General features: G+C 56.2%; 1 protein-coding gene across 1 annotated transcript in view; it reads right to left on the bottom strand.

Annotated features, from left to right (window-relative positions):
• Nucleotides 1-2,436, bottom strand: part of LOC123588322 (transmembrane protein 132B) — a 367,329-nt gene extending 364,893 nt beyond the window's left edge. The window contains exon 1 of the mRNA XM_045459135.1: nt 1,842-2,436. Within this exon, the coding sequence (XP_045315091.1) occupies nt 1,842-1,908 (67 nt within the window). The 5' untranslated portion in view covers nt 1,909-2,436. The remainder of the gene's footprint in view (nt 1-1,841) is intronic.
• Between the last annotated feature and the right edge of the window lie 16,593 nt (nt 2,437-19,029).

Raw genomic sequence — 19,029 nt, forward strand, 5'->3', positions numbered from 1 at the left:
CGGGGGGTGGGGGGGGGGGTCCTCTGCCTCATGGCACCTGCATTAGGAATTGCCCAGCTGAGACCCTCGGGGAGCGGCAGGGACAGCAGGGCTAGGAGCCGGGGCCAACAGCAGGTTTCAGAGGTGGTACACCTTCCCTGCCAGGACCCGGCCTCCTCCCAGAGCCAGGCACAAGCTCTTCCGTTGCTAGGGGATGGGAGGGGGGGCGGGGGGGGTTCTCGATGTTCTCCTACAAGCGTCAGGCAGGCAGCTTCTCTGAGAGACTTCCAATACCGGCTCCGAGCACATCCAGGCAAAGGCTGACCCCCGTGGAGAAACAAAATAGAGACAAAACTGTAATTTTCAAGCCCAGGGAACTGCATTTTGGGGAACAGGTCCCAGGGAGGGCCTCAGCTAAGAGGAAACAGCCCTGACCCCGGCCACAGCCCCCCTTATGAACCACGGAAGGACACCGAGAGCAGGAGACACGGCCGGTATAGCTGCTCATTAGCCCAGCAGAGGGAAGACCCATCCACACGTGAAGCCAAAGCTGAGCGCCGATGGAGATCTCTGGCATCAGGCTTTTTCCGAGTGGAAGGTTTTATGAAATATTCTGGGTCACTTCAGGGCATCTCGAAGGCAGGCAATGTTTACTTTTTCCACGCAAATACATCACCCGTTAAGTTGGCATACAAGGTTTGTTCCTAAATGCAACCTCCCTAAGGCAGTTGCAGCTGAAAAGTTAAAGTTCTATTTTTCTCCTGCATTCTGGGTGTCTGTGCGGTTTGTTTGTTAAGAAAAGGAGCAGAATTTTTTTCTAAAGAGAACGCTCTCTGCTCCCCCAATCATGGGTCCTGATTTTGAAAGGGCTGGAGGAGAACCGAGCTCTCCAAATGCACACGCAGGTTGCTCGTGACGGTTCCGGGTTCATCGGAGCCTTCAGGACGGTCTCTGCTGCTTGGGGTGGGGGAAGGGGAGGGGACGGACTGGCATTTTAGGGTGGCCTTCCTCTAGAACCAACATGTAGCCACGCCAAGGCGGTAAAAAGCGTTCCAAACTCCAGCAGAGAGAGAAAATACATGACTGTTCTGCCTTTCCCACTCACTAGGTTTTGGCGACAGCTGCGCCGGTGCCAGCAGGGAGCCCGGCTCCATGGTACCCAGGCAATGGCTCTGGGCATCACCACGTTCCAGGCGGCCCTGCGCGCGCGGGGCTGCCCGGCCGCCTTGGGGTCAGGGCGCTGGGGCAGCACGCGTCTCCAGAAAGCGAGCAGCAGGCTGCGCCTGGGCTAAGGGGAGGCCACTCGGGGAGGGGACATGTTCGGGGAAGGGGGGGGGGGGTGCAAAAGCAGGAGGGTGCGGCGGGGAGCGGGGAGAGGCTGCGGACGAGCCAGACAGACTGCGCCGACCGAGACGACCTCAAGGCTGGGGCCCCGCAGGTGTCCTGGGAACGCGCGGCCGTGCGTCGTCCGCGGGCAGCAGGAGACCGGGAGAAGGGGGTCCGCCGACGCCCCGTCACAGCGAAACCCCGGGGAAACCAGGACCAGGCGGGGTGGCGGGGGGGGGGGGGGGCTAGATTCCTGGAGGCGCGCCCCCACCCGCCTCGAGACGCTGAGCGCCTCCGGTCTGTTGCCCCCGTGCGCCCTGCAGGGATCCGCAGGGGAGCTGGCGCGGAAGGCTGGCGGGCTCTCGCGCCGGGCAGAGAGGTACGTGCCGGGGACCCCTGGGTTCCCGGGGTCTCCCCAGACCCGAGTCCGGGAGGTGCGAGCTGCCGGGGACTTGCGAAGGAGGTGGCCGCCCCGCGCGGGAGCCAACTTTGTGCGCCGCGGCCGGGGTCGGGGATGGGGTCCGGGGACGCGTTACCTGGGCACCGGAGCGCAGTCAGCGCCAGCAGGAGCCCGAGCGGCGGCGCCCGGCCCGGGGGCGGCATGGTCCTCGGCGCGCGGTGGGCGCGGCGCGGGGCTGCTCCTGTCGCGCGCCCGGCCCGGCCCGCGGCTCCCGGGGGCGGGGGTGGGGGGCAGCCCCCGGCGGCTACGCTCGGGCGCCGGGCATGGCTCGCCCCCGGGGCGCCGCTCTTCCCCAGACGCAGGCGGCCGGCGCTGGCGGCGCTTCCTCCGCTCGCCCCTGCGCGCTCTCCGGGGCTCGGCAGTGCGCGGCCCGGGAGCTGGGGGCCGCGGGGGCTCAGCGCCCCGCGCCCGCGCCGGCGGCCCCGCACTTGGCCCGAGTTGCGCGGGCCCCGCCGCCGCCGCCGCCGCCGCCGCCGCCGCCGCGGCTCCTGCGCCCCAGCGCCCGTCCCATCGCCGTGGCGCCGCCGCCGCCGCCGCCGCCGCCGCCTCTGCCCGCGCCAGCTGCCGGCCGCCCCGCAGCCCGCGAGAGAGTGAGCGAGCGGCGAGCGCCGGGCGGAGGGCGGGGCGGCGGCGGGAGGGCGGGGCCGGGGAGGGGGCGGGCCCGCCGCGGAGACGGGGCCCCAGGCGGCCGCCCAGCCATAGGCGGCGGGACGTGCCACTCCCGGGCGTCCCTGGGGGAGGGTGCCCGGCGGCACAGGCCCGAGAGCCCCGCGGGGGCGGTCTGGGGCGGGCGCGCGGACGGGGCCGCGGGAGGGGGCACCTGCCGGCCGAAAGCAGATAGATGGGGCGGATTCGGGCCAAGTGGCGGGAGTTCCCAAGGTCGCGGGGGGGGGGGTGGAGAATGGATGGTCCTCGGAATGGGGGGAGGGGTGTCCGCGGGGGACAGGGACTGCGAGGCTGAGTGCGGACGAGAGGTCCTGGGGTACTTTCGGCCCAGCTTGGGGGTCCCCGTGGGGTCGCCTCGGGGAGTCGGGGGGGAGGGGGGGCTGCCTGAGGAATTTCCACCAAGCACTAGGGCAGGGATGGGGGTGCCCTGGCTGGGCGCGGTCAGGGGCCCTGAAAGAAAGCGAAGGCGTCTTGGGGTTGTCTACCCAGGTGTGAGGCAGGGGCCCTCGGGGGCCCTTATTTACTTGAGCGGGAGGACGCCCAGGCGTCAGGCATACACGACGAGGCGAGAGACGGCTCTGGGGGCAGGGTCACAGCGCCTGCGCCAGGGTGTACTGGAGGCAGGGAGGGGACTGGGTGGGTGGTCGGATTCCTCCAGCCTGGGACAAGGGCCTCACTGGGGGGTCACAGTAGCTATTATCCCCCCCCCCCCCGGGGCACCTCTCACCCCAACCCAGGCCGGGCGACGGGGGTTCAGCAAACTGAATGAATCAGGCTGGGGTCACGTGGGGGCTCCTGCAGTCGTCAGATGCCCGGACACTTGCCCTACACAGCTGGGGGGGCCGGTGGGGAGGCACCTGAGGTGGGAGTCCTCCCCCCCACCCCCAGCTCCCATGTACCAGCCACTGGCTCCAGTGTCTAGGTTTCCCATAAAAAAAAAAAAAGTGGGTCAAACTGTTTAGAAACGTCAATAAGGCAGCAGTGGGGTGAGCAAACTGAGTCCCAGAGTCTTGGCTGAGAACCGGGCCCTGCCACCCCAGTTATGCCACCTGGGCCCCGTCATTTAGGCTCCACAGCCTCAGTGTCCCCATCTGACAAATGGAAGCCACCGCACCGTCCACTTGGGGTCCCGTATAGGGCGTATAAAGCCCCCGACCTATGAAGGGAGAGCTCATTTAAAGGGATCCACTGTCCACATGATCATTCTCATCATTATGGTCATTATTCTCATGTATCTGATTTTCCTCTGTGGGCCCAGAGCTCACATCTGAAGAACAGCCCTCCCCCTCCCAGCTGGCGAGGGGGGCCGGCGGGGGACAGGGCACCTGCTTCATTAGTACAGACAAGCTCATTAGCAGAGGCAGCGCTCAGCTCTTCTTAGATAAAGGAAGGAGGAAGGAGCCCGGGGCAGGTGACGAGTCTCTAGGCCAGGTTAATTGCGAGACAGAAAGGGAATTTCCCGTCGCAACTAACAGCTTCCTTTTCAAGGAACCCAAGTGCTGGCCAAACCCCTTTGGGCTCCCTGGCAAGGCCTGCGATCCAAACCTGGAGAACCAAATACCAGGATGGACAAGGGGTGGTCTCCTCGGGTCTGGGGTGGCCCTTGGGAAGGGCCCCTCTGCCCCCCCCCCCATGACGGTTCCCCCGACTGGGAGCATGATCCCCAGATGCTGTCAGCATGGCCTGAGATCCTCTGAGCCCAGATGCGTCCTCTGTGTCTTCTCTTTCCCACGGACTCATTCGTGTTTGCTGAGCTGAGCACCTACTATGTGCCAGGCCTTGGGGATTGGGGAGGGAGATGGGGAAACAAAAAAAGGAATGGAATGCAGGTCCTGCCCCCCCCCCCCTGCAAAAGGAGGAAAAGGAGGAAATGCATACAGGCTGATCTCTGGGGAACTCACAGCAGGGAGACCTGGGGTGTTCTAGGCAAGGTGCCCACGTGTTTGCTGACAGGTGGGGGGGGAGTGGGGGATGGTCTGTGACCAAAGACAACAAGTCATTTTCTGGCCGGGATGCACGGGGAGGGGGTGAATAGGTCTGGTGAGTCCCTCACATCCTCAGAGAGGCCTTCCCAGACCAGACCAGCCATCTAAAACAGACCCCCTCCCGGGGCACCTGGCCGGCTCCATTGGAAGAGCAGGAGACTCTAGATCTCGGGGTCCTGAGCCCCATGTTGGGTGTAGAGGTTACTTTAAAAAGTAAATTTAAAAAACTTCTAGAAGTAATTAAAAATTATTGAAAAATAAAATGGACCCCTCCCTAGCTCTCCATTCTGGTCATATATCGTTCTCAGTACTGCTGTTACAAAGCTAAAGTAGACAGGCATAGTTCTGTTCCCCCCCCCCCCCCAGCGGATCGCTGCTAATGATGGCTGTGGAGAGGGATCTGTTTTTTGAGGGTAGCTTTTCCACACGGCTGTGTGACTTTGGACAAGCCCCTAAACCCCTCTGAGCTCCTTATGTGAGATGAGAATTCCAGCCCTCCCTCAACCTGTCCTGTGGTTGGGTAAGGACTCCTGCATATTAACCAGGCCCCAGAGTCTATATTATAATGGGTGTATTTCCAGCATTATTCTGGGCGGGGAAAAGGACTTCCTGAAGGGGTCAGAGAAGGTAGGAGGGACCCGCAGCAGTGACCTAGGAGACCACTGCCCCCCCAGCCCAGCAGAGCCCTCCTCTCAAGCCTATCCCACAACCCCACTCAACAAACCTAGAATGTCACCCCCAGTCTGCTGGCCTCAGAGCCTGAGACAAGATCGTAAGAATTACGCAGCCAAACCCCCGCCCCCACCCCCCCACCCCCCGCCGTGTGCAGATGGGGAAACTGAGGCCAATCCAATTAAAAGCGAGCCCAAGGCCCTCTGCTCCGAGCTAGCTTCCCCCAGGTCCCGCACCCCCTACCCGCCAGGCAGGTGCCCCCACGCGGGCCCTCTCGCGCGCTTCCCCGCCCCCATCTCTGCTAAACTCAGCCCACGCGCCCGCCCGGCCGCAAGCGTAGAGCGACACTGCCATCTCGTGGCTATGCTGGCACTGCGGGCCTGGCCCGAACCGCAGAAGGAAGGGGGATACGAGGGGCCCTGGGCAGAGGGATTTCCCCACCCCTGCCCCGGCTTTGGAACGCCACCCTGCCTTATCCTTGGCACCGCCAGCGTTTCCAGCACACATGCAGCGACCCCCATCGTGACCCATCCATCTCAGTTAAGATGTTCTTTGCCAAGACGGACTGTCCTTTTCCAATGCAAATACTCGTGTTCAGCTGGGATGGTCCAGGGAACACCCTCAAACCACCCTCCCGTTTCCACCACCTCGGGCCGCGTGGTGGGTGAGGAGGGCCTCTCAGAATAGCAGCTGGGCTCCCTTGAATAGGAAGTCAAGAAGAATACAATTGCTAGCACACCTCGATACATGGACAAGTGACGGAAGGAAGGGGGTCCCTTTCCCGGGACTACCCCCCCCCCCCGCCCCAATGCAAGTACCTCGCATCTCTCTGTCCCATTTCCATATCTTCTGCACAGAAGCTGTTACTACCTGGCATCATGCGTCCAGGAGGACGAACTTCATTAGTGCTGGTCTCCCCCACTGGAAGGTCAGCCCCTGTCTTGTTCACCAAATGGCTGGTGACAGAACAGGGCTGGGCGCAAGGGGAGAAAGTCCAGTAAATGGTGGTGAAATTGGTGGGCGAGTGAAAGGGCACTCAATTAAGAGCTGAGCCCTCGGGAGGTGGCAGAAACCCCAAAAAGCTGGTGAAAATTGAGGACGCAAGGGGCTTGAGTCCACTTTCAGATAGAGCCCCAATGGGTGGGGAGCCCCCCCCCCCGAGCCGCCCTCCCCCCCCTCCCCCAGCAGGGGATTTTGGAACAAGTTTTAACCGCTCTGGGGCAGAACAAACATTAAACACACACCAGGCAGGCACTGCTCTAAGGGCTTTCCACGCTTCGGGTTTTTTAATTTATTTTTTATTTGCTCATCTTTATTGCTGTAAACTAAATGTTTTCTAATTTATAGCTGTGAAGTACACATAACATAAAACTGACCCTTGTGACCATTTCAAAACGTACAATTCCGTGGCATTTCGGACATTCATGGCGCTGTGCACCCATCACCCATATCCGGTTCCAGAACTTTCTCGTCACCCCAAAGCGAAACCCTGTGCCCAGCTACTCCCCCGCTCCCCTCAGCCTCCGGCCAGCACCGAACTACTTTCTGCCTTTATGGCTTTGCCGCTTCTGGACATCTCATCCAAGCGGGATCTCCCCACGTGCCGTCTTTTGCGCCTGGCTTCCGCACCCAGAGCAGGCCCATCCCCGGTTGTGGTGTGAATCAGTACCTCACTCCTCGTTTCTAACTGAAGAATGCTCCATTGTGTGGGTAGGACACATTTTTGTATCCATTCATCCGCTGTTGGGCGTTTGGGTTGTCGGCACCTTTTGCTACTGTGAATAGAGCGAGGCTGAACACTTGTCTACAACCTTTTGTCACCTGTTTTCGGTCCAGGTTTGGGCTGAACCCCATTTTTAGTTCATTGGACCCTCACAACCATCTGCTCCACAAACCATAAAAGGCTGAGGAAACTGAGGCATGGAAAGCTTAAGCAATTTACCTGTGGGCACACTGCCGGCCAGCTAGGGGCACAATCAGATTTGACCCAGTCTGACTCTGGGGTCTGTTAGCCACCCGGGGTGGGTGGGACGTGTCTTTCCCACCCACTGTTGCCTCAGCACAGCCCAAGACCCCCAGAACTGCCAGATGCAGCCTACTCTCCTTCCCAGCAAGCTCCCAACTGGCTTAAGTGGCAACCTCAGCCCTGTGGGCAGGGCGGGGGAGTCCTGATAGGTGTCAGCCAATCACCTTCGGTCCTGGCAAGGGACCACGCTAGAGGAGGCCTGTGACCCAGTGCCGACCAATGCGATCCATGTAGAAGGTAGTTGTGGGAAGCGTGCTTTCCTAGAACAGATGTTTTGCCCTCCACCCCTTCCTTCTTGCCATCTTAGAAAGTGAAGGTGTGATAGGAGGGCCCTGGCAGCCTCTTTTGACCTTGAGGCACCACAGGACTACACATGGCGGAACAGAAAGAGAGCTCCTGACGACGTCTTTGAGCCATAGCGCCAGCCTCCAGTCCAGACTTTCTGTTCACTGAGGTGATGAGCTGAATTGTTTAAACACAGCACCTCGGATATTAACTACCAGTAACCAAAAGCAGCCTAATGGATAGAAGTAGGTCTAGCAAAAGCCCTGAGTGGACCGTGATATGTATTTACCACTCAACAAAATATCTCAAGTCAACAGGTGGAAAATACAAACATATAAATATATATATATATACAATTAAATATTAGAATATTATATATTCTAATATATATATTATATATATATTATAATATTTCCAACAGGTGGAAAATACAAACATATAAATATATATATATATACTATATATATATACAAGTATATATATACACAATTAAATATTAGAATATTATATATATATGTGTGTGTGTGTGTATATATATATATATATATATATATATATATATATATATATATATGACACATTGGGTGTTAGACATCACCTAACGAAATAAAACCTTTTTTCAAAAAGCAGCAGTCTTGTCCCTGCACCTTCCTACGTGTAGTTCTTCAAGGTAGGTCCCTGAAGAACGGATCGCCAAGTGAAAGCAGGTACAATTCAGGAATTTTCGCATCAAGGGCCTCTCGGAAAAGTTGTGCCAATTCAAATTCCTAGGAGTGCATAGCGGTTCGCGCAAATCTTAACTTGAGGTCTATGAATTCAACCTCATTTGTTTTATTCATTTTTAATATACAATCTGGTTTATCCAATTAATAAAAGATTTCCCATTTGGGTTAGTCCATTATACATTATGAATTTGTAAATATCCAGGAGACTGTCACAATGAAATTTAGAAATTCAATGAAATCATCACTCGTTATAATCTTTTCATCACTTACTGTAATTGTTTGGTCCTTCGGTAAACCAGGGGTGTGAGGGATGGCATTGTGCCATTGTCAGCAAAACGGGGGCGGGGGGGGGCTTTTCCCATCTGCAGAGCTTTTTCTTCTGAGCACATGTGCCTTTACAGTTTTAAGTGTTTTTTATTTATCTCACAAATTATATTTATTCTTTGGTCTTTGTTTAGGGGAGCTTCCTGTGGGAAAACGGGGGGGGGGGCATTCCAGATCACGCTGGGATTAGTGTGCATTAGCTTCCCCGCTTTTGCAAAGCTCCTGAGGAGGTACAGAAAATGACAAAACACGGGACAGGGTGAGGTCCCCAAGCTGGAGTTGATCACTTGTTAAATCACTGCATTTAGCTACAAAGGACCAAGAGATGTCTTCTTGTCTGGAACCACAGGGCTCAGAGCAGTGTTATAGTTGATAATGACAAAAACCAAAGTCAAGAGGGATGACTGGTTTGCATGGCCGCAGTGTTCGTGGCTTCAGGCTTGGCTGCTTCCAGGAACCCAATGTCCTCAGGACTCCGTGTCAGAAGAAGAACGGCAGGGGCGCCTGGGTGGCTCAGTCTCAGTCGGTTGAACTTGAACGTCCGACTTCGGCTCAGGTCATGATCTCGCAGTTCGTGGGTTTGAGCCCCATGTTGGGCTCTGTGCTGAGAGCCCGGAGCCTGCTTTGGAATCTGTGACTCCCCCTCCCTCTCTGTCCCCTCCCCCACTCATGCTCGCTCGCGCTCTCTCTCTCTCTCTCTCTCTCTGTCAAAAATAAATAAACATTAAAAACATTTTTTTAAAGAATGTCAGAAAGAAAGTATTACTGGCCTCGGAGAGATCATATGCCCATCCCTGAACCAATCACTGGGCTCAGGGGATGGGATAAGCTAATTGGCCAGGCTGGAGTCACGTGCCCAACCCCAGCGCGGGGAGAGCATCAGCCCTGCCCAAACTGCACAGCCTGAGAGCCGGGTACACGGGGAGTCAAGGGCAGACGTCCAGGGTAAGTGGATTCAATGTTAAGAACAGACCCAGAAAGAACACTGCTCCACCGATGAGAGAGCGCCCTCCTTGCCCTTGGACATTCCCAAAACACACTTCCTTTTTTTTTTTTTTTTTTTTTTTTTAATGTTTATTTTTGACAGAGAGAGACACAGAGCATGAGCGGGGGAGGGGCAGAGAGAGAGGGAGACACAGGATTGGAAGCAGACTCCAGGCTCCAAGCTGTCCGCACAGAGCCCAATGCGGGGCTCGAACTCACAGACCGTGAGATCATGACCTGAGCCAAAGTCGGATGCTCAAGCTCAACCGACTGAGCCACCCAGGAGCCCCAAAACACACTTTCATTCAGCAGGCAGAAGACACAGATGATGCTTATGCCTTTAAGAATGTAAATTAGGGGCGCCTGGGTGACTCAGTCGGACTTGGGCTCAGGTCACGATCTCACGGTTCGTGGGTTCAAGCCCCGCGTCGGGCTCTGTGCCGACAGCTCGGAGCCTGGAGCCTGCTTGGGCTTCTGTGTCTCCCTCTCTCTCTGCCCCTCCCCTGCTTGCACGCTCTCTCTCTCGAAAATAAAAACATTTTTAAAAAAGAATATAAATTAAAATTTTTCATGCAATCACGTTTCCTCAAGCATGTTTGCACTGAACAAATCCCTGCACTTTGGACCCTAGAGCCGGGGCACCCCAGCCGTCTCACCGTCGACACCTCTAAGTAAGGGGGCAGAAGCCCAACGCGGAGCATCATTAACGGTCCTCAGCATGTCCAGGCGCCGACATCACGCTCCCGCCTTAGAGAAGGACACGCCGCGGCGTCAGCTCCGGTCCCCGGCTACGGGCGCCCCTGGACACCTGATCGACTGAATGTGAGCCTCTTTCTCTTAGTGTTTGCTAAGACCCTCGGTGTGTGATGGGCCACGGAACCATCCCGGTAAAATCAGAGGGGGTGCTTTCACCCCCATTGCACAAATGAGGAGACTGAGGCTCAGGGGGTGAGTCCACGTGCTTTAAATCACGAAAAATGGCACCGCTGGGGTTGGAGGCAAGACTAACTGTCCCCAAAGCCCTCTCCGAGTTCTTCCTCGGGCCCCTCAGAGGGCCATTCCTGACGGAGAGATGCCGAGCCGCCTGCCAGTGGGAAACCGCGGCCTCTGTCACATCCTCCCCGGAGAGGCTGCTCCCAGACGTGGGGCCTGGCTAGCACGGCCACACGGCTGTGGGGACAACCAACTGCCCGGCTTCTCCCACCAGCGCCGGACTGGAACTGGGGGGGTGAGACCTGGGCTCTCAGGACCCACAGATAGAGCCTCACGTACAGAAACCCACTGTCTGGGAGGGCGGGGGCCCCAAAGCATTCGGATCCCTGCCATGAAAATTCATGTGCGGTCGAGATGCCACAGTGCTGAGCTCCGCGGCAGCCCCCAGGCAGCCCGCACCTGTTCTGGGGGGGGGGGGGGGGGGGGCAGGGGGTACCGCTGAGTTTATTAAATGCAGCGGTTAAAGGCCCCCTGGGTATCGCCTCCTTGGAACCACACCATCTAAATTTCACCGCGATCATCTTGACATTTGCAAATTCATAACGTATAATGAGCTCACCTGAAGTGGAAATCTTTTATTAATTGGAGACTATATAATAACAGTGAATAAATACAACAAACCAGGCTGACTTTGTGGCCGACCTCCAAGAAACTTGGGCCGCGGAAGCAGGCTTCGCACTCGTGACCCTTGGGGCCTGAGGACCGGGCGGGTGGCTGAGGCCAGCGCCCACCCTCCCGCCCGGGTGGGTCCCCAGGCAGGGTGCACGAGTTCCCCACCAAGACAGAAGGCGCTTTTCGGCGGGATGCTGTGCTACCTGAATCCCTTAGGGGCGCTGGGACACTTTGGGACGCGTGGCTCACAGGCGGCAGAGCCCAGAGGGCAACGCTTGTCAGTCCCTTTCTGCGCCCACCCTCGGCTTCTCCTCTCTCTGTGATTTACGGAACAAAGCTACGCTTCCGTCCCTAGACGTGGGTGCCCAGAGCGGGACACCGGCCACGGCCCCACCCTGAGGTCCACTGCCGCCCGCAGGTGCCCCATCGGCCCAGGGGGCCTCCTCACGCCACGTCAGGACCCCTCTGTCCCATTGGAAGCGAGGCCCTATTTCCAGGGCTCTTCTGGAGAGCTCGCGCACGCAGCTAAGAGGAGAAGCTATAAACACTAAGTAAAACCGTTTGAAGCTGTGCTGACAGCTCCTTGCAGAACGAAGGCCTTGGTTATGTAACGAGGCCGCCTGGGGAAGGAACGCTTGTGCCTGCTCAGGGTTTGCAAAAAAAGGAAAAACAGGTTAAAAAAAAAAAAAAAAAGGTAAACCTGCCCTCCTCAAGCCTCACTCATTCGTTATTCTCTGGACGGATCTTTACTGAGCCCCTCGTATGCGCCAGGCACCACCATACGTTCCGGGGCTGTGCCAGAGAACCAGACCAAATTCTGGAAAGCTCGTGGAAAAGCGGACATTCTAGTGTGGGGAGGAAGATCGTAAACCGAGTAAGCAGGCAAAACCTATAAGCGGGTCAGACGAAACTCGGTGCGAAGAAAAGTAAAACAAAAGTTTTGTTTTTTTTTTTTGTAATGTGTTGTTTTGATTGTTTTTTTAATTAAAAATTTTTAAAGTAAACTCTACCCCCAATGTGGGGCTCAAACTCACGACCCTGCGATCAAGAGATGCATGTTCTACTGCCTGAGCCCTAACAAAGTATCTTTAAAGGTTTTTGTGGGTTTTTTTTTTTTTAATGTTTATTTATTCTTGAGAGAGAGAGCATGAGCTGGGGAGGGGCAGAGAGAGAGGAAGACAGACAGACTCTGTGCCGTCAGCATAGAGCCCACTGCAGGACTTGAACTCCCAAATCGCGAGATCATGGCCTGAGCCAACATCAGATGCTTAACTGACTAAAGTCATCTAGGTGCCCCCGAAGAAAATATGTTTAGAGTGGAAGAAAAAAGAGTCAGAAAAGGCTCCGCTGAAAAGGCGCCATTTGAGCAAACACTTGAAAGGATGAGAGAATGAGCCACACCGGGGAGACAGACAGTAAGAACAGCAAGTGCAAAGGCCCTGGGGTTGGATGGTGCCACAGGCAGAAAGGCATAAATGGAGACCCACGGCCCGGCCTGGGAACTTCGCAGACTCCGTGGCCAGGAGACAACAGCTCCTGACAACAGGAAGCAAAGTATGCAGCTGCCAGGAAGCAGATGTGCTGGGCTGGCGGGGCACGGAGACAGCTTCCGGGGGAGGAGGGATGGGGGTGAGAGCTGATTCATCCCTGCAGTGTCTGGCAGGCAGAATTCTCAGATGGCCGGAGATTCCCACCCTGCACAGTCCCAGTATGGTGGATTTTGTTCCTGGACAGGTTATGTTACGTGGTGCCCTTGACGTTAAGAAAGGCACGTGGTATCACGTGATCCCTTGGAAGAGACCGGGCTCTTCCCAGAGTCGGATATTTGAAACAAGAGCCGTTCTCCATCGCCGGCTGTGAAGCTGGACGGGGCGGCCCCAGAAGGGACGTGGGTGGTCTCTAACCGCCACGAGCTGCTCCCAGGTACCGGTCAGCCAGGACGGGGGATCTCAGGCCTACCGCCGCTGGAACTGAACTTCACCACCACCGCTTAAGCTTGGAAGAGGGTCCGAGGTCCCGACGGGCCCCCAGGCATGTTGTGTCTGGTTCCTGACCTGCAGAGCTGTGAGTGAGGAAGTCATTTGAGCCCTAAGTCTGGGGTAATTTGTAATGCGGCAACAGGAGACCAAGGAACACTCATGAAATGTTTTTGAGGACCTACCTACTATGTGCTGGAGACACGGCCATGGACAAGACAGATAAGGTCCCTCCCCAAATGGGGCTTATATTCAAATTAGGGAAATAGACGGCGAGCAAGGAAACAAACCAGATGATGTCGGATGGCGGCAATGCTGATCCCTGAAAGGTGGGGGGCCCTGGGACCCGGACCGCGGGCGACGCTTCCAGCCAGTGGGGCCCGTGCCACAAACCAGCCCCCACCAGGCAGAAGCCTTAGCCACGTGGCCGCTCCAAAGCCCTGTGGGATTGGCCCACCCCTCCGCCCTCGTCTCCCGCCGCTCTCTTCCTCTCTCCTCGTGCGGAAGCCTCTGGCCCTCCTCTTCCGCCAACACACCATGCTTGTTCCCACCTCAGGGCCTTTGCACCTGCTACTTCCTTCATCACACGCCTGGCTTCTCATGTATCCAGTTTCTCCCGCAGGATCGCCTCCTCAGAGCCCTCTGCCAGCCACCCCCCCCAAGAAGCCCTCCCCACCTGCACGTCTATTTGCCCGCCATGTTTCATTGTCTTCTTCGCGGGTACCACTCTCAAAAATTATCTCCCTTATTAATTTACGTGTCGCCGGTCTCCCCCACCGGAATGTAAGCTCCAATACTGCAGACGCCGTGCCTTTCGCTGCCATTTCCCAGAACCGAAAACAGCTCCCGGTACATAAGAGACGTTCAATAAATATCCACTGACTGAATGATTGGAAAATTCCTCTGATCAGTCAGAGGTTGTTTTTATTTCTTCCCAGAGATGGGGGGGGGGGGGGGGGAGGAGGGTGGAAAGCAGCGAAGAAGGAATAATTCATAGAAAAATGAAAATCCTAAGCTATAGCGAGACATCCATTTGCATAATGACAAGCATCTGATTTTTAATATAATTCCACCTCCAAAGTAAATGTGAGCTATTCAAATGGAACTGGGCCCCAGGAAAGGGCTCAGCTAAACAGGGGGCAGCAGTCACAGGGGCGCAGATCAAAACCTCCCTGGAGGTTTCGGGGGTTGCTCTGCAACCCTCGTTGCAGAACAATCTCTGTTTGTGCCCGGCCTAACCCAACGCTCACTACCAGCTTTCTTCTGCCTTGCCGCCTCACCGCCTACAGACGGGAAGGTTGAACGCTTACTTTCCCAGGCCTCCTTGGAAGACCTACTTCTGTCCAGTGAGATGAATGGTCTGGAAATGGTCTGGGAGTGCCTCTGCCTACCAGAAAGGGAACAGGGGAGCCTAATCGGGCCCCAGCCCTTCTTCTGGCCTTAACCAGTGCTGTGATTGCTGGAGTTACGGCAGCCATCTTGTGACTGTGGAGAGAAGACCGGGAGAATCACAGAGACTTTTGGCCCTTCCTTGAGCAGCTTTATCATCACCCAAAGATGACCACTTCTGGAATACACATTGTGGTGTGTGTGTGTGTGTGTGTGTGTGTGTGTGTGTGTGTATACATATATATGTGTGTGTATGTGTATATATATACATATATGTGTGTGTGTGTATATATATGTGTGTGTATATATATATACATTCTTTTTTTTTTTAAAGTAAATCCTTCTTAAGCCACAAGAGTGAAGTTTCCTGTTACTTGCAAGCAAAAACCATTTCTTACCAATAGGTATGGTTTCAGGTAGCTCAACAGAACCGAACAAAGTTTTGTCTCTTGTCAAAGCAAGTTCATGGCCGCGACCTCATCTCATCGACTCAACTGGATGGGCAGACTTCAGTTTCCCCACTTGTCAGATGAGAACTCTGAGACTCAGAGAGAGGTCAAGGGGCCTGCCGAGCCTCACACGGCTTTGTGGCGACAGCTGGAACTCAGGACTAAAAGCGGACTTCCAGACTCCCAGTCCGACACACGGAAAGACAAGAACCCATGATATAAAACAGGATCCCTACAACAACCACCACAAGCACAAAACAAACCAAAGAACCCCAGCCATCATTACAAACCTCTATTCTATGGCTTTAGATTAAGAGAAAACCGTTGGGATTCACGTACCAACCCAGGATCCGGTGGCCCAGGCTCAGAAACGAGCGGGACCCCAGCGCGGAAAGCCAGCAGCAGCTCTCAACCACCGCAGACGGTGTGAGCCCGTCTGCCATACAGAGCAGCGGGACGTGCCTTGGTCTGCAGGGGTCTTTGACAGGGACAAATCGTCCCAGGGCCCCTGGGAATCACATAGATGGGAAGCCTGCCGGAGTACAGCTTAGCACCTCAGTTCACAGCAAAGGAGAGACAGCCCAAGGCATTCGCTGCAAGGACGAGGAAAAAGTCAGCGGCCCCGAGAGGGGCAGAGACAAGAAACCAGCGGCAGAGACAACAGCGGCCATGACCGCGCGGGGCCCACGAAGCCAACCCCACGCCCCGCATTTGGGGCCCAGGAGAGGCCCCTGTATCCACAGGGGGCTGGATGGTTCTGCGTACTTGTCTTACCCTCTGTGCCCCAGCTAACAGACCATAGTCCCTGGGTCTACAATTTCAGGGCGGAACGTGACTTCCAGGAAAAGAGATGCAAAAGTGTGAACTTTTCATGTTTTGTCTTCCTAAACCCCCGGCTCTATGGTGCTGGGATCATAAACACAGATGTCCACGGGGGCCAAGCTAAGTCGCGTAAAGGAGTGAGATAGGGCAGGTGTGGGGCAGCAGGGAGTGGTGCAGACTGCAGCCAAATGGAAGAACACACACACTGTATACAGACACTCAGGTTTCTTTTCTTTTTTTTTAATGTTTTTCAACGTTTTATTTATTTTTGAGAGAGAGAGAGAGAGAGAGAGAGAGAGAGAGCGCAAGCTGGGGAGGGGTAGAGAGAAAGGAAGACCCAGAATCTAAAGCAGGCTCCAGGCTCTGAGCTGTCAGCACAGAGCCCCCAACGCAGGGCTCGAACCCACGAACCGTGAGATCATGACCCGAGCCGAAGTCGGACGCTTAAACGACTGAGCCACCCGGGCACCCCCAGGTTTCATTTCTAAGAAGTGGTCCTGGCGAACAGGCGGGTGCATCCCAGGACTGAACAAGATTTCGGGACACCACAGAGGAATCGGGGCTCCAGTCAAAAGGAAATTTGAGTAGAAAGAGGAACGTGAATTATCGCGGTAGACGCCTGTCCTGTGAGTCCCCTGTGCGCATGGGGGGGATTCCCCGCTGGGTGCGTCCTCACGAAAAACAGCAGCTGCCTCACACCAATAAATGCTAATTGATCGTTTTATTTTATTTTTTAAGTTTTATTAATCTAAGCAATCTCTACACCCAACGTGGGGCTCGAACTCACAACCCGGAGATCAAGTCACGCATTCCGCCAACAGAGCCAGCCAGGTGCCCCGTGATCAGTTTAAAATAAGAACGGTGAGGGGTGCCCGGGCGGCTCAGTCGGTTGAGCGTCCGACTTCGGCTCAGGTCATGATCTCCCGGTTCGTGGGTTCGAGCCCCGCGTCGGGCTCTGTGCTGACGGCTCGGAGCCTGGAGGCTGCTTCGGATTCTGTGTCTCCCTCTCTCTCTGCTTCTCTGCTCACACTCTGTCTCTGTCTCTCCCAAAAATAAACATTAAAGAACTTTTTTTAAGTAAATAAACGAAGAATGGCGAGAGCTAAAACTCGGAATGCTTGAGCTCCTTCAACATGTTTCACATATGCTGTCATTTACACAGCCCTGCAGGGGTGGACACAGTTGTTTTAATGCAAGTGAGCAAACTGGGGCACACGTGTTGCCCCAGGTCGCACAGACACTGCCCGGCCGAGCCGGGAGTCAAGGCCATGCGGTCTGGCTCCCAAGCCCGCGGGCTCAATCCCCCGCCTCCCCTCCCCGCCACCCATGACAAGGGCGTGACAGTGCTGGGCACCTGGGCCCACCTGACGGCAGAGAGACAGGGAGACGCGACCCCGGGGACGGAGCCGTGTCCGCCGTCCAGGGATTCAGGGGCCGGCAGCCTCAGCAGGCTAATTCTGCGCCTGCTTCTCCGTCTGGACGTCCTCGATCTACCCGTTCGGGGAGCATCTTTTTTGGCCACTTCTCAACAGCACCGTCATCACCCCCGGTATCGTTTCCGTAAAGCCCTTTTCGGCCTGAGGCCACGACTCGGTCTCTTTGTGCACGTCCGGGTGTCCTGGTGGACACAGCTCCGTCCGAGGCACCGCTGCGTCTGTGACCCGAGCCCTCCGGCCACTGTGCTGACAATAAGCTAGCTCCCTTGTGGCTTGATCCCTAAGATCCAGGGGGTCTGGTCTTCGCAACTCGCCAGTCCTGGATTCAGATAACCCTGGCTTTCTGAAGTCTGAGGCCTTACCGGGAGGGGACCAAGGCCGCGGCTAAACCCCTGTTCCGGAATGATCGCACCCGTCCTGGTGACCGCGGCCAGGACCGCAGCAGGCAGTACGGTCTGACCAGGGATCTCGATCTGACCCAGACGCAGGTTTTACTGCCTTTCATCATTATTAAGAATTAGCTCTGTGTCATTAGCACACCGAGCCATCCACTTAAACCCGTCCGGCCATCTGGACAAGGCTCTTGCTAACAGCACGGAGCCCAGACGGACGCTGTTAGGAGAGCTGTGAGCGGACACCAGGTAAGAGGAAGAGAGAGAAAGACACAAAGGCGGAGCGACAGAGACAGAATGAGATCCGCACGCCATATGCCCATTTCCCAGATGTGGACACGGAGTCCCACGGGACAAGCTGGCTAAGGGCCAGGCCCTCTGAACTCACGGCCTTCCCAGGCAGGTCTGCTATCTGAGCCTGACCAGAAGCGTTTCCCCTTCCTTTCCCCGCAGAGGGCCCAGGCTTTCCTCTGGGGAGCTACAGTCTCTCCTGGAGTCAAGCTGCAGACCCACAAGGGGCCACATGACCCGAGCCTGGCCAATCCTCCACAGGGAGGGCTCCCGCAATATCAAGCCCTGGGAGTCAGGCCCACGGACTTTGCTGGAATTCTTGGGAAAGGCCCTGCGAAGACCAGCTTCCCAGATAACAAGGATGCATGTTGGGCGACCCGGGAATCAGGCGCTGACACGAAATCAGGCGTTTCCACATGACTTGATGGAAAGCAAGAGATTGACTGGGGGGCCCCTGCGGAAGGTACGGGGGGAGAGGCGGAGCTGGGCGGGGGCTTCGAGCCCCCCATGTGGACATGACCACACAAGACACCTGCACAGGTGCTGAGCAGAGGTGCCACACCCCGACCACCCTCCCCTCTGCTGCCCCATCCTGGTCCAAGTCCCGGTCCCTGGCGGGGTGCAGCTCAGAGGCACAGGGAGACCCCACAGGCTGCCCACTGACCTGTCGCTTGCCACGGAAGGTCTCCTCGCAGGGAGACACAACAGTGGCCCCAGGGCAGGGCACACGGAACATCGGTGGCCTCTTGCTACCTGGCAAGGACAGTGGCCTGACGGTGACTGGACACAGAGGGCGGCAGCACCCTTGGTGGGACAGAGGAGATGCACCCAGGACCTGGTCTGAGGTCCTGGATACAGCCATGCTTGAAATCCATACCCAGACTTCTTGGTGGCATTAGCCAACAGAGCATCCCTTGTTTGTGTTTGTTTGTTTGTTTGTTTGTTTGTTTGTTTGTTTGGAGAGTGCATGAGCAGAGGAGGGGCAGGGACAGAGAGAATCCCAAGCAGGCTCTGCACTGCCAGCACAGAGCCCAACGCAGGGCTCGATCTCAGGAACCATGAGATCCTGACCCACCTGATCCGAAACCATGAGTCGGATACTTGACCGCTTAGCCGACTGAGCCGCCCAGGCTCCCCAGATCTTCCCTTTTCTAAAGCCAGATGGGTTGGGTGTTTTCACTTGCTCTCCAAAGAATCTAAAGTTCTTGCTCAAGCCAGCTCCTTTAAGTTTGATAAG

This window comes from Leopardus geoffroyi, chromosome D3 (genome assembly GCF_018350155.1).
Source record: "Leopardus geoffroyi isolate Oge1 chromosome D3, O.geoffroyi_Oge1_pat1.0, whole genome shotgun sequence".
NCBI lineage: Eukaryota > Metazoa > Chordata > Mammalia > Carnivora > Felidae > Leopardus > Leopardus geoffroyi.